The 18,175-nt window shown below is 40.4% G+C and overlaps 1 protein-coding gene across 1 annotated transcript; it reads right to left on the bottom strand.

Moving 5' to 3' along the window:
* Positions 1-4,831: 4,831 nt before the first annotated feature.
* LOC132678782 (histone-lysine N-methyltransferase SETMAR) lies at positions 4,832-18,141 on the bottom strand. Its single transcript, XM_060631610.3, has 2 exons — positions 17,959-18,141; positions 4,832-8,337 (listed from the first exon to the last, which is right to left on the bottom strand). Exons 1-2 carry the CDS (start codon positions 18,073-18,075, stop codon positions 7,552-7,554), a joined length of 903 nt encoding a protein of 300 aa, XP_060487593.1. The 5' UTR covers positions 18,076-18,141; the 3' UTR covers positions 4,832-7,551.
* Positions 18,142-18,175: the final 34 nt, after the last annotated feature.

Raw genomic sequence — 18,175 nt, 5'->3', positions numbered from 1 at the left:
TTTCAAGTCAGCTGTCCCCACTATTGCCATTTCTTTTAGAAATATAAATGTGATCACGTCCCCATTATGCTCCAACTTCACTAGTGGCTTTCCATGTACTTTCAGGAAGAACATTGTCTTACTTGGATTGGGCTGCTATGACAATATGCCACAGACTGGATGGCTTACACGACAGATATTTATTTCCTGAAGTCTGGAGTCTCAAGAGTCTGAGATCAAGGAGCTGGCTGGTTCAGTGTCTGGTGAGGCTGTCTCCCTGGCTTATCGACAGCTGTCTTCTGCCTGTGTGTCCACATTGTCTTTCCTTGGTGTGCTTGTGAAGAAAAAGACAGAGAGACACCGATAGACATAGGTGTCTCTTCCTCTTCTTGTAAGGGCACGAATCCCATCATGAGGGCCCTGCCCCTCCCAAAGGAGGTAATATCATCACATTGGGGGTTAAGGCTTTGATGTATGCATTCTGAGAGGACACAAATATTCAGTCTGTAACAAACATATACCATAACATGACCTGTAAGCTTTGCATTCTCGGGACGATGAGACTCAGAAAAATATGACACACACAACTTACATAGCACAAGGCAGCAAGTGGTAAGAGCAATATGAATGGTCAGAAATTACATTTCTGGGCATTATGTGGTTAAAGTGTGTTGTATAGTGGTCCTCAAATTGTGGTCTGCAGCTCAGCGACATCAGCACCACCTGGAAACTTCTAGAATACAAATTCTACATCTTTTGATTTAGTAGATCTTTTGATTTAGGTTTTGCTCTAGGATTGGGGCCAAATCATCTGTGTTTTAACAAGCCCTCTGGGTGATTTTTATGAGTGCTAAAACTTGAGAAAATCAGTGTGGTGAATGCTATGTGCTGTGCCCACACGCCCCATGAAAGATGGAAGGATTTATTTCCCTAGCTGCTGAGAATGCTGTTGGGTCTTCTCACCCAAGCCCACACCCCTTTCCAGAGGTTGTCTGCATCCAGTGACTGGCTGATGCAGGAATTTAAAAGCCCCATTTCTCACTCCAATGAAAGGCCACCTCATCTTCAGAGCTCCTTGGGTTGACTGTGGTCTTTGTTGAAATTTCATTGCAGCCCAACTCTCCTTTGCCCAGTCTGCTTCCTTATCATCTATTCCACAGGCGCTAATCTTAACAGCACCCCGTAATAATCTCCCCCTCTTCGTCTCAGAGTCTCCTTCCCCAGGAACCCAAACACATGCCTCAAAGAGGAAATGGGATTTGAGTTGAGGCTTTAAAGAAGGATGGGAAAGAAGTCAATTAGCAATGAAGGGAGGGGGTGGTAGGATCTGAGATGGGACATGTTCCACAGGAGGAAAGCATTGTGAGCCAAACTTATCCTTAGGCTTGTTTAGGAAATGGAGAACTACCCAGATAGGCCAGATGATAAAATGAGAAGGGACTTGTGGGCTTTGATGAAAAAGTAGGTTGTGGAAGCATTAAGGTGCCCTGGTAAAGAATTTGGACTTGATCCTAAAGATAATGTCAGATTCATGACACTAACATTTATTAGTTTGTTCACTCAACAGTGTCCAGTAAGTGCTAGACAGACAGCAGTGAGCAAAAATGGATCTGGTCCTAGTCCTCAAGGAGCTAACAGTCTAATGCAGGGCTAGACATAAACCAATCATACAAATGTCAAATTTGCACACACATACCAAATTAAAGTGTTCCAAAGACCTATGAAGTGTAGACACGATGCGTGGGCCCTAAGTTGAGACCCTCTCTATTTTTTTTTGTTTTTTTCTTGTTGGACTATGAATGTTTTGAGAATAAAGATAATTTTTTGTCCCCATTTCTAGAATGTAGCATAGTAGGTACTCAGAAACATTTGCTGAATGAATTATGAGCTAAGAAACTCGACTTCACACCACATAGCAGATGTTTGTGACTGAAAGAATGAATGAAATGAATGAATGAATGAATGAATAATAAAATTGTTTAGCTGCCTAGATGGTTCAGCCAGAACTCCTTCCCTAGTGGTAGTCTTAACAAAGAAAGATAAGGACAAGGTGTCATATTTCTGAAGCTACACTGACTTCATTTTAAGAATTGGTAAGAGATTTCAAGTGATTATGTGCCCCTTTACCTGTGTTAAAATGCCTTTTCTTCCTGGAAGGATGATGATAGTAAGTATTAATTTATTTTTAAATACTCTTACTATGCAAAAATGTAAAAAAAAAAAAAAAAAGTAGCTAAAATTGCTTTAAACTAGCCAGAATTTGGGGAACAATTCTACAGGGTCAGTTAAGATAGTGAAAGGTTCTGGTGTCTGTTGAAGGTCAAGGATTAGTCTTTGAGCTGTTCTTAATTCCCACCCTTGAAAGAGCTTCGGATGTATACCAATGAGTCTAGGATTGCAGGTGGGGTGGGAGGAAGTGAGGAAAGGGGAAGGAGGTTATTTTCATGAGTTGGGGAAGATAGGAGGAACAGATTGATAAAAAAGCAAACACCTCTAAAATAAACAGCAAATACAAATGCACTTTGTAAAACTCCTTGAGGGCAAATGGAAGCTCTGAGCAGATTCCATTATGTTCAAATACAGGTTAGGAGAAATAGGTCTCAAATTTGTTTGGAAGTACTTCTCTGTGTCCACTTACTATGCGTAAATGCTTTGAGGTGTTGGCAGTTTCAGAAAAGAAGACAGAAGTGGACAAGGGGTGGAGGTAGGGTAGAATGTGGGCTGGCCAGAGAGGGGGGCATGGTGAGCAGAGGCCATGGGACATATGGGGTTGTAATTAGTGGCATCAGCACTCTGTACTTGGCTTCCCTTATAAGCAGGGAGCATTGGGTGTGTCTGGACCAGAGAACTAACAAAGTTAGCAAAGCAGTACGCAGCAGGGATGGTTATACAGTAAATCAAGTAATTCATATTTTCCCAGTTCAACCATGGGAATGTGGCATTGAGGACAACCTGGGAAGCTGGCGGAGGAAAATGAATGACAAGGAGACAGCAGGCTGATGAGAGTGGTGAATAGCCAGCTAGCAGCAAACAGAAACAGGAGAAGGAAGGAGGAAGAGAAAGGGAAATAAAACAGAATATATTGTTGGCTGTTTTGTTATTTTAGCCACCTTTAAATACGCAGCATAAGAAATGGAATGTAAGAAATCCCAGCAATAAATAAAAAAAGATATCAGGATGAAGAAACTCCAGAGTATTCTACAAAGAAGGAAAGGGTAAGAATAATTTAAAGTAAAATATCTCGGGGCACCTGGGTGGCTCAGTCCGTTAAATCTCCCAACTCCTGCTCGGGTCATGATCTTGTGGTTCGTGAGTTCGAGCCCCGCATAGGGCTCTGTGCTGACAGCTCAGAGCCTGGAGCCTGCTTCAGATTCTGTTTGTGTGTCTCTCTCCCTGCCCGTCCCCCACTTGTGCTCTGTCTCCCTCTCTCTCTCAAAAATAAATAAACAGTAAAAAAAAAAAAAAAAAAAAGGTAAAATATCTCATGGCGCCTGGGTGGCTCAGTCAGTTAAGCATCTGACTCTTGATTTTGGCTCAGGTCATGATCTCACAGTTCCTGAGATTGAGCCCTGCATCGGGCTCTGTGCTGACAGTTCAGAGCCTGCTTGGGATTCTCTCTCTCTTTCCCTCTCTCTCTGTCCCTTCCCGACTCATGTTGTCTCTGTCAAAATAAACTTAAAAAAAAAATAAAGCAAAATTCCTCCCCCCACCCCCACCCCTCTAATGCCCTCTGAAGGCAAAGGTAAGCAACCTGCTTCCTTAAGCTTCTTCCCAAAGGGAATACCAGTTGTTAAGGTGGGGGATGAGAGAGGGCATATGGTTTTTCAAAGAGGACCACAGAGAATTGAAGTGAGAGATGATGTGGAAAGGTAGGAAGGGGCCTTCTTGCCATGTTGAGAAGTTTGGGCTCCATCCTGAGTATGATAAGAAGTCATGGGAAGGTTTAGAGGTGGGGAGAATGCACAGTAGAGATGGTGAGGCTGGAGGCCGAGAGGCTGTTGCAGGGAAGAAATGATGGAAACATGGCACAAAATGATAAAACAGGTGAATAAAACAGGTTTTAGACACGTCTGCAGGGGATTTGCAGGACTTCGTGGTTGAAGTGAGGAGGAGGAGGAAGAGGCACGGACAGCTTGTAGCTTTAGCCAATGAAGTGAAAAGTAATCCTATTAACTGAATAGCTGTATACATAAGAATAGAGGAGATTTTTATTATCTTGGGGAAATCCCTAATAGTTTTAAAGCAAAAAGGAACTCCAACTTCAGATTTTGCCTATAATTTTAGCTACACTTAAATGGCCAAAGACAGGTGTCCTTTCACTTAAATGATTCACAGACCTCCTTTAGGAGTTTATTCTAATATTTTCATAACCTGTACCACCAAGACACTCCTACTGTTATATTGAATCTAAATGAATTTTGATGTAACCAAAGATGTCTATGGTAATATACTGTCTGTTCTGTTCTGTATAGCAGTGTTAACACAGAAATAGGTCTGAAATGATATCAAAATTTATATAGTATGTTATAGCCTATATACATCCATTATTTTATGTGAGCCTTGCTAGGGAAGCTGGCTCATCCCTTCCTTATAAGTGTGAAGGCCAGACAGCTTGTGGGAGAGCTATAGGCAATACGTAGAAATAGTTAATAGTTACAAACCAAGTTATCTTCCTACTTGGACAAAAATATCTTCATAATCACAAGAATGGAAAGCATGTATAAAGTCTTTTTTATATGACTGAAAATAGGCAAAATATCAGATATGACTAAACTTAATTATCCTTGCTCATGCATGGGCACCCAACCGAACTGGCAATGTTTAGATGGATAATAAAATAATGACCTGAGTCATAATTATGTATTTATTTCAAAGACTCTATTTTTTCTTATTTTCTTTTTAGGAAAATCATAAACTGTGTTGTTATAAGCAAGATTTTCATATAGTTCGTGTTCTATTAACAATCATATTAAATGAGACCATCTTGGGGCACCTGGTGGCTCAGTCAGTTAAGCACCCTACTTCAGCTCAGGCCATGATCTTGCAGTTCATGGGTTTGAGCCCTGCGTTGGGCTCTGTGCTGATAGCTCACAACCCGAAGCCTGCTTTGGATTCTGTGTCTCCTTCGCTCTCTCTGCCCCTCCCCCACTAGTGTCTATCTCTCTCTCAAAATAATAAACACTAAATAAATAAATAAATGAGACCATCTTTCCGGAGTCAGTGTAGCTCTTTGATATTTTTTTTTTTTTATTAATTTCAATTTGAGAAAGCTTCACTCTGCAAAGACAGATTTGAAAATAAACCATGGAATTTACTTATTCTCTTCAAACACTGTAATGGGATTGCATTTAATGAATTATTATTGCAGAAAGTATTTTAATTTTAAAAAATAAACTATCACAACTATCAATTTTAACCGTTTCTTAAAGTAATATAATGACAACCAAGTAGTGTGAAGTAATGTGCAGAACCAATATCAAACTTCTAGACTGCACATCTACAAGTTTAAAAGTAATATGAATTGTTTAATGTTGCCAAATGTGTGTCTCCATGTGCAAGTGTAATGAATACAGTGCTAATGTGTGAGTACGCCTGCAACTACAAACAAACAGAAAGAGAAAGGAGAAAACTAGCATTCAACACTACAAGGGAACCACACTTTGTTATTTAAGAATTGCATTCATGCCATCTGAAAGGAAGGACCTGACAAGTTAATGGCTTCATTTATGTTCTTATCAAACCAAACACTTGTGTGCTTCAAAATCTCACTGTACTCTGAAGCAGTGGTCATCTCTGATAGTGGTAATGGCCACAATCACAGCATTAGGCACACTTGTGTCTGGTTTTAGGGCATAAGGTGACTGGAGAAGCATTTCTCTGGGACCTGAAGAGTTTTTCCTGAGAGCAATGTTCAGCATCATTGGTTATCAGCTTCCAAAGGAGAGGCACTCGTGTCTTCTTCCCTTTTCCTATAACAGCTTAATGGAGGTATAAATCATATAACAGAAAACTCACCCCTTCAGAGTGTTTTTTAGTACTTACATTTACCCTAAGAGCAACCCTGTACCTATTAGGAATCACTTCCTATACCTCCCTCCTCATCAGCCACTGGCAAATACTAATCTTTATATCTCTATGGAATTGCCTATTCTGCATATTTCATTCAAACAGAATCATATAATACGTAGCCTTTTTGTATCTTGCTTCTTTCATTTAGCATAATATTTTCAAGGTTCATCCATGTTGTGGTGTATATCAATACTTTTTATTCCTTTTTATGGGTGAATTTTGTTCCACAGTAAGGATACCACATTTTGTTTATTTATTCATCAGTCAATGGACATTTGGGGTGGGTCAACTTTTTCGCTATTATGAATAATGCCACTATGAATATTTGTGTACCAGCTTTTCTGTGAACATGTTTTTGTTTCTCCGGAGCTCATACCTAGGAATGGAGTTACTGGAACATGTGGTTTACTTTATATCTAATGTTTTAAGGAATTAACCCAAAGGCTTTACAAAATAGCTGTGCAGTTTTACACCTCCACCAGCAATATATGAAGGTTCCAATTTCTCCATGTCCTTGTTAACACTTGTGTCTTTTAAAATTTTTTTAATTTTTTAAGTCCAGTGTGGGGCTTGAACTCACAGCCCTGAGATCGAGTTCCTGAGCTGAGATCAAGAGTTGGGTGCTTAACCAACTGAGCCACCCAGGTGCCCCTGTGTCTTTTTTTATTATAGCTATCCTAGTACTGAGTAATGGTGGTAAACCCTTTACAAGGTTTAACTCATTTGATCTTCCCAATATTGCTATATCCAGAAAAGGGAATTCAGATTTAGAGAGGTTCAGTAACTTGCTTAACACTAATACACTGAAAAGTGCCAAAGCTGAAATTAGAAATATGTTGCACAAATACTCTTTGAACACTCAGGAGAATGAAAACAATTTGGGCAAGTTTCACCTCCCCCCACCCTTTTAACAAGACCTTCCTGAGTTTAAAATCTTCTGTTCTATCCAAGTTAGTCTCCCGTTGATATCCTGAATCTACTCCTGCCTTATGCTTCAGAGCTAACTGGTTCTGAGACATAATATTGAGAATAAGAGGGAGAAGGAAATAGTTCCAATTAAAGCAAAAATTTCCATTTAGCCACTGATAATTTGTAAATATAAATTTGGAATTTTAAAAAATCATTAAAAATCAATTTGAAAAGCCTAATTTTCCAAGTATGATCTTCATTACTCTTGGGCCAAAATTGTTTCCAAGGTGCACATTTCCAGTTTCAATGAAGTCAGTGGAAACTGACTTCAAATTGAAGCCAATTTTTATGTTTTAATTCCATAAAGATATATGCTACCTTTTAACCTTCTAATTTACAGTAATTTATAATTATAAAATGTTTACATATTATTATATTAACAGTTACACAGAACCATATCTATTAGTTTGTTCTCAAAAATAGAAGTGTCACCATTTTTAAAAACATGGTAATAAAGTAAATGCATTTAACTCAGTGTTTAGGAAGGACTTGGAATAGACTCTTTTGACTCTTAGGTTAGGAATTTTTTCATTCCTAACTTATGTTTGACTTTCCTAAGGGGCAGTATAGTGAACTGTCATAAGGGAGGAAAGCAGCACACGACCTGGCACCACAATAACAAGGTTTTCTTGTTTTCCCTTGATCTAGCCTTTCTTTGTCTTTGCTGTCCATTAAATTAAGAAATCTTCCCGAATAGTCATAAGAGAGTTCTTCTTCTGGCAAAATGTCTTTGGCTGCAAAAAGTGCCAACTTGGGTACCATTGAGTCAATTCGGACAGGAATCATCAACAGGTTTGGCTCACAAGAATGGTTAAGAAATCTTCCAATATTTCCTATAGAGGCAGGATCAACAAATGTTTCTATTACCTGCCCACTGTAAACATGTTCTCTGACGGCTATAATGTAATTTGGGTCCTGTATTGTTTGTAACTGAATTCTTCTCTGTACTTCAGAGTATCCCAAAACTTCTCCGGCATATTCACAGACAAACCGTCCTTTTGGTATAAATTCCAAGGTACGAAGTCCCCAGCCTTTTTTATCTGTCTTGAACACCTGGAGTTGGAACTGTAGACCTTGCTGGACCACTCTGTTCTTGCACTGGTCACTGCACTGGCACAGGATATTGCATTCAAAAACCGGGTTGGCACACTTGCCTTGGGATCCTGTATCTATAAGGCAGGAATTATCATCATAGTTCTCTGCATGACGGAGACAGGAGCAAGTACCAGGGAGGCAGGTTTTGAGACAAATGCATCCGGGAAAGGTTATTTGTGTGGGATCGATGTCTGTTCCAGGTCCAGCTACGTGGTCAGGAGTATACTGCAAAACCAGAAATGCTGTAAGTCAGCATTCCATGGCATGTATTTCATACACATTTCAAGCAGCTTTTGGATGAGACACTTCCTAATTCCAACATATATAAAAATAGGTTCAAACGAAACTAACAAAGAACAACAATCTGTTAAAATATTGTTTGAAAACATACCTCTTCAATTTAAAAAGATTAATTTTTACTTTTTTAAAGTTTATTTATTTTGAGAGAGAGAGAGAGTTAGTGAGTGGGGGAGGGGCAGAGAGAAAGGGAGAGAGAGAATCTCGAGCAGGCTCGGCAATGTCAGTGCAGAGCCTGATGTGGGGCTTGAACCTGTGAACCGTGAGATTATGACCTGAGCTGAAGTCAAGAATTGGATGCTTCACTGACGGAGCCACCCAGGCACCCCAAGATTAATTTTTACATTTAAAACTCTGTGGTTTTATTTTAGGTATGGGGTAACAAAAGAAAAGAGAAGTTTTTCTCTCATCAGAAATTGGAAGATTGGTAACTCATTTTGTTTTCTTCTTTAATATCAGAAAAATCAGTGCTTAGTTTTTGAATGCAGTTAAGAATTTCGCCCTTGGCTCTTGATCTTTTCACATTTATCTGACAATATAAATGTATGTATGTATTTTTCTTAAATGTTTGCTTATTTTGAGAGAGTGCGTGCATGTGTGCGCACACAAGCGGGGGGAGGGGCAGAGAGAGAGAGGGAGAGAGAGAAAATCCCATTTGGAGCTTCAACAAACCATGAGTTCATGACCTGAGCCAAAATCAAGATTCTGATGCTTAACTGACTGAGCCGCCCAGGCACCCCTGCATGTATGTATTTTATTGAGTCATCGCAGATGCTTTTTGGGGATAAGAAAGTCGTAAATGATAAATAATGAAAAGTGGACTGTGGAAGAAAGTCTTCCATTGATTTTTAAAGGAATTCTTAACTTGAAGATTAAATTCCTAAATATTCTTTGATGTTCAAAAAAGATACTATTACTTCAGAGTTTTACTTGAGTCTTCACAACATTAAAAATAGGCAAAATTGGCCAAGAAATTGCAGACAGAATTCCGAAAATCATACTTGTTATATAGATATTAATAAATGTAGATGTATTACATACATGTGAAGAAATCCTGTTTTTATTAAATGGCAAAGAGATAATATGGAAAAGTTTCTTACATTACAGAAAAAGAAGAAAGTCTCAAGTCTAAAAATCTCTGTGTGAAAACTGATCTCCGGTTATTTCCTCACTAGCATAATGAAGCATATTTCCAAACCTTAAAGATTAAAGTACATCTTATTACTTTTTTAATGTTTTTCTTTATTTTTGAGACAGAGAGAGACAGAGGATGAGCAGAGGAGGGGCAGACACACACACACACACACACACACACACACACACACACACAGAATCCGAAGCAGGCTCCAGGCTCTGAGCTGTCAGCACAGAGCCCGACACAGGGCTCGATCTCATGAACCATGAGATCATGATCTGAGCTGAAGTCGGACGCTTAACTGACTGAGCCACGCTGGTGCCCCTAAAGTATCTCTTATAAGCCCAGATATTTCCTTATGTATAGAATAATTTTTGCTTAAATGGAAACTAATTCATTTATTTATACCTGCTGTTAGTGTTCTTGGACCCAATTTCAGTGTGGTGGTAGTGGTGGGGTTTTCCCACACCTCTAACAAGCAATGCTTCAGACACCAGATCAGTATACTATAATTCAACTCAGTTCTGACACTATCCAATAGCATCACATTCCACAGTCTAAGGAGTCAGTCCTAAGACTGCTTCCCACCACCTTCAGAAACCAGTCCCAAGCTCAAGTTGTCATATGTGCTTCTAACTGATGGGTTGTATACTGGAGGTTCCCATGACCCCTTCCTTGGACTTCAGACACCAGTCACAAATCCACGTTGTTACTGAACTTATGGCCAACAAGCTGTAAATCAGAAGTTCTCAAAATCTCCTCCTTGGATTCGATTAATTTGCTAGAATTGCTCACAGAACTCACAGAAAAATTTTACATAGCAGACACCAGTTTATTGTAAAAGGATACAACTCAGAACAGCCAGATGGAAGAGATGAATAGAGCAAGGTATGGGGAGAGGGAGAGGAGCTTCCATGCCGTCCGCAGGCATGCCACACTCACAGCACCTTTGCTCCCAGCTCTCTGAACCCAAGAGAAAACTCTGTTTTCTTGGGCTTTTATGGAGGCTTGGTCACAGAGGCAAGATTCATTAAAACTGGCTACTGGCAAATGATTCAACCTCTAGCCCCTCTTGTAGCTGGAGGTTAGGGGTGAGGGTACTGAAAGTTCCAAGTCTCAAATCACCTGGTTGGCTCCACTGGCAACCAGCTCTCACCTTCAGGTGCTTTCCAAAACGTGCCTCATTAACATAACAAAAGATCCCTTTGGCTGCTCTCATCACTTAGTGAATAACAAGGGTTCTAGGAACTTGGTGCCAGAAATGGGGACAAAGATCACATATGTATTTCTTATCACAAAATCACAGCTGCACAGCTGCGTTGTTCCAAAAAGGATTTAATGAGACTTACAAAGATATAAGATAAATGAACAATACATAGGAAATGTAAGGTGAAGAACAGGAAGAGCTAGTTGAGAGAGCTTAGGCACACAAAGTGTGCCTATCCAGAAGTAAACTGGATGTTTGGTTCTGAGCACAGCCACTTCCAAGAGGGAAATACGATATGACATATGGCTTACACTATCCATAAAGAACATTGTCACTGTTCAGAAGTACTGACTTTTTCCAGTATGGAAACTGGAGGGAAATTTCACCATTGTGTCTGTCTAAACCATTCTCTTCCAGAAAGCAGTTTCATGGGCTGTTTCTCATTCTGACTTTCAACAAAGGCTACTGGCATGCTGCCCATGCAGAGAGAGTAAGAGCAGTACTGTGAGGGACCAGCTGCAGAGGCTTTAATTCAGGGATAGATTTTAAGAGTATCTAGAGGAATGTCTGAACCGCCTATCTCTCAGGACTAAGCTTTGGAGAAAGTATTAAACAACATGTACTTACATACCCTGTGGTGGAGCCTTGGTGTAGCTATGCAGTTAGGCTCAAAACCCTACATTTTAAAAAACGTTGAGCTGGGGTAAGGATTGACATCCTCTGTGTAAGATGAGGAGTATGAGTGGGAGCACCTGCGGGGGAAGGCCAACACTCTGCTTAAAAAGTGATTTGGGGGGCGCCTGGGTGGCTCAGTCGGTTAAGCGTCCGACTTCGGCTCAGGTCATGATCTCGCGGTCCGTGAGTTCGAGCCCCGCGTCGGGCTCTGTGCTGACAGCTCAGAGCCTGGAGCCTGTTTCAGATTCTGTGTCTCCCTCTCTCTGACCCTCCCCCGTTCATGCTCTGTCTCTCTCTGTCTCAAAAATAAATAAACGTTAAAAAAAAAAAAAAATTTTAAAAAAGTGATTTGGGGGTGGAGAGCGGAAATAGCTTCTCTTGTTTGTGTCATTTCTTACAGCTTTAGCTTAGTAGAGATATCCTAAAGGGATAAAGAATGGCTTAGAAAAAGATGCCCTATCAGTCAAATTCAATGGCTGCTGTTTTATACAGAATCTACTTCCAGCTTTTGAAAGAGTCAAGGTTGAAACATAAATGGTTATGAGACATTTTAAAAAAGTACTTGCAAAATGAAGATTTTACTGTTTCTCTGTTAAACTTCCCATGAAGAATTCTTTTAAATTAATTTCTTCTTAAAAGTGCACATATTTTTAAAGTACCATATAAATCACTAAAGTCTAAAGTGATTTTTTTTTTTTGGACACAGATAATTCCTTTTAAAATCAAGTCTGACTTATTGCCGTTTTCTAACCAGAAGAGCATATTATTCTTTGTTGAATTTATTTGGGTGTGGTGAGGTTTGGAAAAATACATTTATTTTCTTATTTTTATTAACATATTTAAAAAAAGATATTGGAGAATCTAGTGATAGAATTTTTGTTTTTTTTTTTTTAAATTCTGGAATTTAAACTTGATGCACAATCTAAGGTCTTTTAGAGATAGATTATAAATAATTCCAAATGAGCTGCAGACACCTTCCAAAAGATAATAGAGACCTCTGGATAAACTTCTTGTTTGAAGAGAATATTTGTTTTCCCTTATGGATGTAATCCTTAACCCTGATACCAATGCTTAACACAAATCATTTTATCTCCATATATTTCCATTTTCTCTTCCATAAACAGTCAGTAAAATACCACTCCAGGAAGATGATTCACCTGACTTAGAAAAATGGCTAAAGAATAATCTTTTGAAAACCATTTCTAATTTAACACGATTTACAGGTATCTAACTACATATTGAAAAATTGTTTTCAGAAATAATCTGATGTCACTGACCTGATATTCTATTCAAATATTATGTTATGCAAATTGTTAACTTTTGAGAATCTGAAAGCTAATGTTTAGTGCATCATAAATGGGGAGTCAGTTGACCTGAGTTTAAACGCTCCCAATTTGTAGCTCTTTCCATAGTCTGTCCTCTACTTCCTGGAACAAAGCCCAGGACCAAACTGATTCAGAAAAAAGGGTGTTACTCTGAGGATTTTTGTGCTTACCTTCAACCAAGGAGAGATCAAAGCTTGAGGAATGAGACCACAGAGGACATGTTTTTACTCATCCAGCATCTGTTCCTTTTCTTCTGATAACAGCACCTTGACTTCTCAGGGAAACCTTCCCACTACTGTCTCAGTGGTTAGGATGGGGGATACTTGGTTAATCAGGTCATCATTTGTTCCTTTCAACAGTGTTTGGTTGGATCTGCTCGGTACTTAAGCCAGATCAATGAAAAATAATTCTTGGGGTGCCAGGGTGACTCAGTCAGTTGAGTGTCCAACTTCGGCTCAGGTCATGATCTCACGGTTCATGGGATTGAGCCCTACATTGGGCTCTGTGCTGTCAGTGCAGAGCGGCCTTTGGATCCTCTACCCCCTCTCTCTCTGCCCCTCCCCCGCTCATGCTCACCCTCTCTCTAAAATAAACATAAAAAAAAAGATTCTGGGATTTCTGCTTAAACAATCAGCAAGAGACATTCTCATTCTACCTGTTCACCTGGAAATCTCAAATTCTACTGCATACGTAAGACCTACTGAATGTGTAGCCAACCAGCGGAAAGAGGAGCAGGTGTGCAAAGGGTGGAGGTGGTAGAAAGAAATATCTGATGACATCATTAGAGTTCTTATATCTGGACATGCCTATAATTACCAATCTTGGACTTTGCTGTTATGAGGCAATTCCTTCCTTTTTATGCTTGAGTTAGTTTATATTGTATTTTTATTTCTTGCAAATGACTCTTTTTTCTTTTTTATAATTTATTTATTTATTTTGAGAGAAGAGAGTGAGTGAGCAGGGGAGGGGCAGACCGAGAAAGACAGAGAGAGAATCCCAAGCAGGCTCTGTGCTGTCAGTGTGGAGCCCGATGCAGGGTTTGATCCCATGAACTGTGAGATCATGACCTGCGCTGAAATCAAGAGTCAGACACTGAACCACACAGGCGCCCCACAGACAAATGACTCTTTATTGATATACTCATGGTGGAAGCTGACAATGGGTCCAGGAAATGGCTGAAAAATTTAGTCAAAGATATAAATGGTAATGAGAATTCAGGTCTCCAATTGGGAGATGAGGCTAAGGCAAAATGTGCAGGAGGCCAGAGATGCCTGTGACAGGCAATGGTGAGCTTTTTTTTTTTTTTTTTTTAATGTTTACTTATTTTGAGAGAGAGCATGAGCTGGAGGAGGGACAGAGAGATAGGAGAGAGAGAATCCCAAGCAGGCTCTGCACTGTCAGCCCAGAGCTGTACACAGGGCTTGATCCCACAGATCATGAGATCGTGACCTGAGCAGAAATCAAGAGTTGGATGCTTAACCAACTGAGCCACCCAGGCTCCCCAGTGGAGAACTTCTTAATGTAGAGCATGGAATGTCCTAAAGGAGACACGTATAGAACATAGACACGTATACAATCCTCTTGTTAGCATTGTGACTTAGGGCAAGCTTCAGGTAATCACCTATAAAACAAGAATAATACCTGTACCTGCCCCCCACCCCAGGTATTATTAAATTTAAATAACTAACACCATATTCAGTGCCAGGCCCTTTATATCTTTAGAATAGTAGCTTCCTTCAATGCTTCTAGATGTTATTTCTAGGTTTTATATTTAAAACATCATATATTTCTGGCACATTACTTAATCTCTCTAAATATTTCCTTTCTGTCTATCTCAAAGGTGGCTGTGAAGGAAAATAAAGTCAAAGAATCCATGTACAAAGCTTACTCTAGTGGCTGGCACATAAGTGTTCATTATGAATTATGTAGGCTATCTAGTAGGGTGGTAGAAGCAACAGATTCTGAAGTTAAATTTTCCAGGTTCAAACATAGTCAAACCAAAATTATCTCTAGGAGACCATGTGACTATATTCCTATCTTCCATTACTTATTCATCTTGAAAGGGAGGAAACTAAGAATTGACCCAGCACACACATCTTTCATTCATCCACAAATATTGCCTTATTGCCCATTATGTGCGCGTGCCAGGATTTAGAAAGAACCAGTCAGAAAAATACAAAAAGGACACAAAGAATGGGATTTTTATCATTTCTTTGTATTGTAATAACATAAATTTTACTTTTTCTTGGTATGTATCAAAATGCAAACATTGATCATGCAAGAGTTGGGAATAAATGCAAAATGACAAAGGCAAAATTATGTAGCAGAAACCAGATCCTTGAAGAACTGGGTGGAGATTTCAAGTTTTTTGACACAAAACTTAAAACTTTTTTATAAACCATCGTCACTCAAGAAGCCCAGGAGACATCATGTTGAAAAGCAAATACACCTCCTTGGCTAGTCTCAAACGCAATCTCTCTCTTTTCTGAACTAGACCTGCACTTATTAAAAGCATGAACTTTGGGATTTAAATGGCATGGCCTGTAGGGGTCTCCAGTTGTACTACAAGTGTAAGTCTTGTTTTTCTAACAAATATATGTCTCAAAGAAATGGTACTGTGATTTGGGGTATGACACTGTAATGGGGGATGAGTTACTTTTCAGAGAGCTAGGCACAGGGCAGCTGGCTTAGGAAATATTTTTTGGCTGCTTGATTGCACTTCTTGATAACTTCTGATCAGAAGTCTGACTTTTCTAAGTCACATTCTATATCAAAGCCCCAGAAACCTAACTATGACACTGCATAATATTTTGGGCTTAAAACCTAGGCCTTGATTCTGAATTTTAAGGAAGTGCTGTGAAAATCTTCATTCCTTTTTTGGTTGTGTTGAAACACCAGCTACATGAATCTTTGTACTTGGCCTCTACCCCATGAGTTTGTTTTTGCTTCAAGCAGCTATTAAGAGCGTGTGAGCCAGATAATTCTTGTCAAGGCCAAGCTGAAATCTTAATGTTTGAAGTTGGTTTCAGAAACCTGAAAAAAAGGCTAGATTCAACACTCAGTTGAAGAAAATCAATTAGTTTACTTTCTGTTTGGCTTTCAACACAGATGGCATTATGATAGGCTTGTTTCCAGTATGAACATGTGAATGTTCTTTTTGCCTTTTCACACAGTACTCAAAGACAAATTAGACACAAAGTTATTTTTAACTTGAGTTTTTCATGCCTTATTTCCTATGTGTGTACATGCCTGTGAAGGCAGGGTTTGGGGTAAGCAAGCTGTTTTGACCTTTCATAAGACTTGTTTTGTGCTCTATGAATATATGAAAGCAAACTAGTTAAAGGCACTTCAGGCTTGTCATAAATATGTTTCAAGCATGTTTTATTTTCTTGGTAAGACTATAAGCTCCTTGAGGAAGGATCTTAGTAATCCTGACTCTATCCAGAGCTATGCATATAGGCTGGCAGCTAGAATACTGTGGGATTGAGTCTTGGTCTCCAGATTTTCACTTATGCCCATTAACTGTAGGTGTAAGTATCAGTCATAAGGCTTCCTTTCTCCTCCCTCTACCCTCTCCTCCTGACCCCCATAGCAAATGAATGCTTTCTATATGGTCTTGTAAGCTCAAAAGAAAAGTTGTCACCATTTTATCTTCTACGTCTAGCTTAACGCCTAGCACATTATACACAATCAATTATTTGCTGAATAAAGAAAACATTTGTCAGGATTTTGGACCACATATTCAGCAGTGTTTGGTACTGAATAAGCTTTTAGGGATTAGAGTTGAATCCCACAAGTGTTTGGTCCCAGCCAACTATATTATTAACCATAAACTGCCTGAGGTAGTTTGAGGAAAAATAACCTTTTCTGACATTAATATCCTGCCCACTCTGAAAACTGCTATTGAATCTACTGTTTTATTTGAGCTTCACAACAACCCTAGGAAGGAGGGGCAAACGGGGCTCAATACTGACAATGTACATGACAAGGGTTATACATTTTTAATTATTTTCATTTACAGATGAAGAAGCTCAGGCTCCAAGAAATAGCTAAGATGGCCAAGCCCTGAACTCACCCTCTCCTACTTCCAAGTCCAGCGCTCCTTTCACTCCATCATTGTTTTTTAGTCATATTATTTAGGCAACAAGCAGTCCAAGGTCACAGGAGTGGGAAAGTTATTTCAGGAAAGGTTTTGATGTGGTAACAGTGCAGAACATTTCCTGAGTTCTTTTAGCAAACCAGAAGTGCATTTTACTTGTAATTCTCAAAGCAATCCGGGAGAGGCACTATTATTTTAATCGTACACGGGCGGATTCCAAGGCTTAGCTGAGGCTAGTTTATATTTGCAAAAGACCTCAGACCACGAGGGAGACTCAGCAAAGTCTCATCCTAGGGACGATGACCTAAGTTTGTAACCCTACCACTAGGCTGAGGGCCGTTAACACGGCCCATGCCTTATCTTACATATGAGACACCTGACACCAGAGAGGTAAATGATTTGTCCCGATCCCTCAATGAGTTCTGGGGACAGAACCAGGGGAAAAAAGGCCAGTTTCTCAGGGCTGTTTCCAAGGGACCTCACGAAACGCTTGGCTTTGCCCTTCAGGGAACTGCCAGTCTACGGGCAGAAAAGAGGAATATTCTTGTTGTTAAGGTCATTACGGAGGGTTCATAGAAAAAGACTAAAACCGGGGTGCCTGTGTGGCTCGGTCGGTTGAGCGCCAACCTCGCTTCAGGTCATGATCTCACAGTTCCTAAGTTGGAGCACTAGGTCGGGTTCTGCCCTGACAGCTCAGATGGATTCGGTGTCTCCCTCTCTACCCCTCCCCCGCTCATGCTCTGTCTCTCTCTCTCTCTCTCTCTGAAAAATAAACATTAAAAAAATAAAAATAAATAAACAAAAAAGATAAAGACGAAAACCTGAGCATGTAAGAGCTGTTCCTGCGCGAAACAGCTCTGCGATGGGGTAAGAAAGAACGTCGAGAAGTACGGGTACCACTTGCGGTATGAGCGCCACAGAACTTCGGCCCGGTGGGGAAGCAACGCACTTGGTCCTTGGGGCTACTCAGCTCCGCCCCCCACCTGGACCCGCGCCAGCTCCACCCGGGTGGCTGAGCCCTCAGTGCCCGTGGCGGGCAAACTTCCCCGGAGAGCTGGGCGCCGGCACCCACCAGCCCCACTCTCTGCGGCCGAGCCCCGCCCCCTACCTGGAAAGGCTCTGGCTCCGCCCCCGGGGGCCACGCGCTCACGGGCACGTTCTCCAGGCCGCGCGCAATATCCAGGCGCTCCGTCGGTCTCTCAGGCCCCTCCTTAGACGTTGCCATTCCCGCAAGACTCTCTTTCTACTCTCCCGCGGACATTTCCTGTCGTCTCGAGGCGCTGGCCACCTAGATGATTTTGAGCCTCGCAGAGGATGCTGGGAAT

Source organism: Panthera onca, chromosome A2 (assembly GCF_046562875.1).
Source record: "Panthera onca isolate mPanOnc1 chromosome A2, mPanOnc1 haplotype 2, whole genome shotgun sequence".
Taxonomy (NCBI): domain Eukaryota; kingdom Metazoa; phylum Chordata; class Mammalia; order Carnivora; family Felidae; genus Panthera; species Panthera onca.
Note: the sequence above shows the minus strand (reverse complement) of the source record. Positions and strands in the feature narration are given on the sequence as shown.

Coding starts and splice junctions, on each gene's coding strand:
- LOC132678782 (XM_060631610.3), bottom strand. CDS start 18,075: ATGGCAACGTCTAAGGAGGGGCCTGAGAGACCGACGGAGCGCCTGGAT. Junction 8,338..17,958: donor CGGAGCCAGAGCCTTTCCAG/GTAGGGGGCGGG, acceptor CTGGTTTTGCAG/TATACTCCTGACCACGTAGC.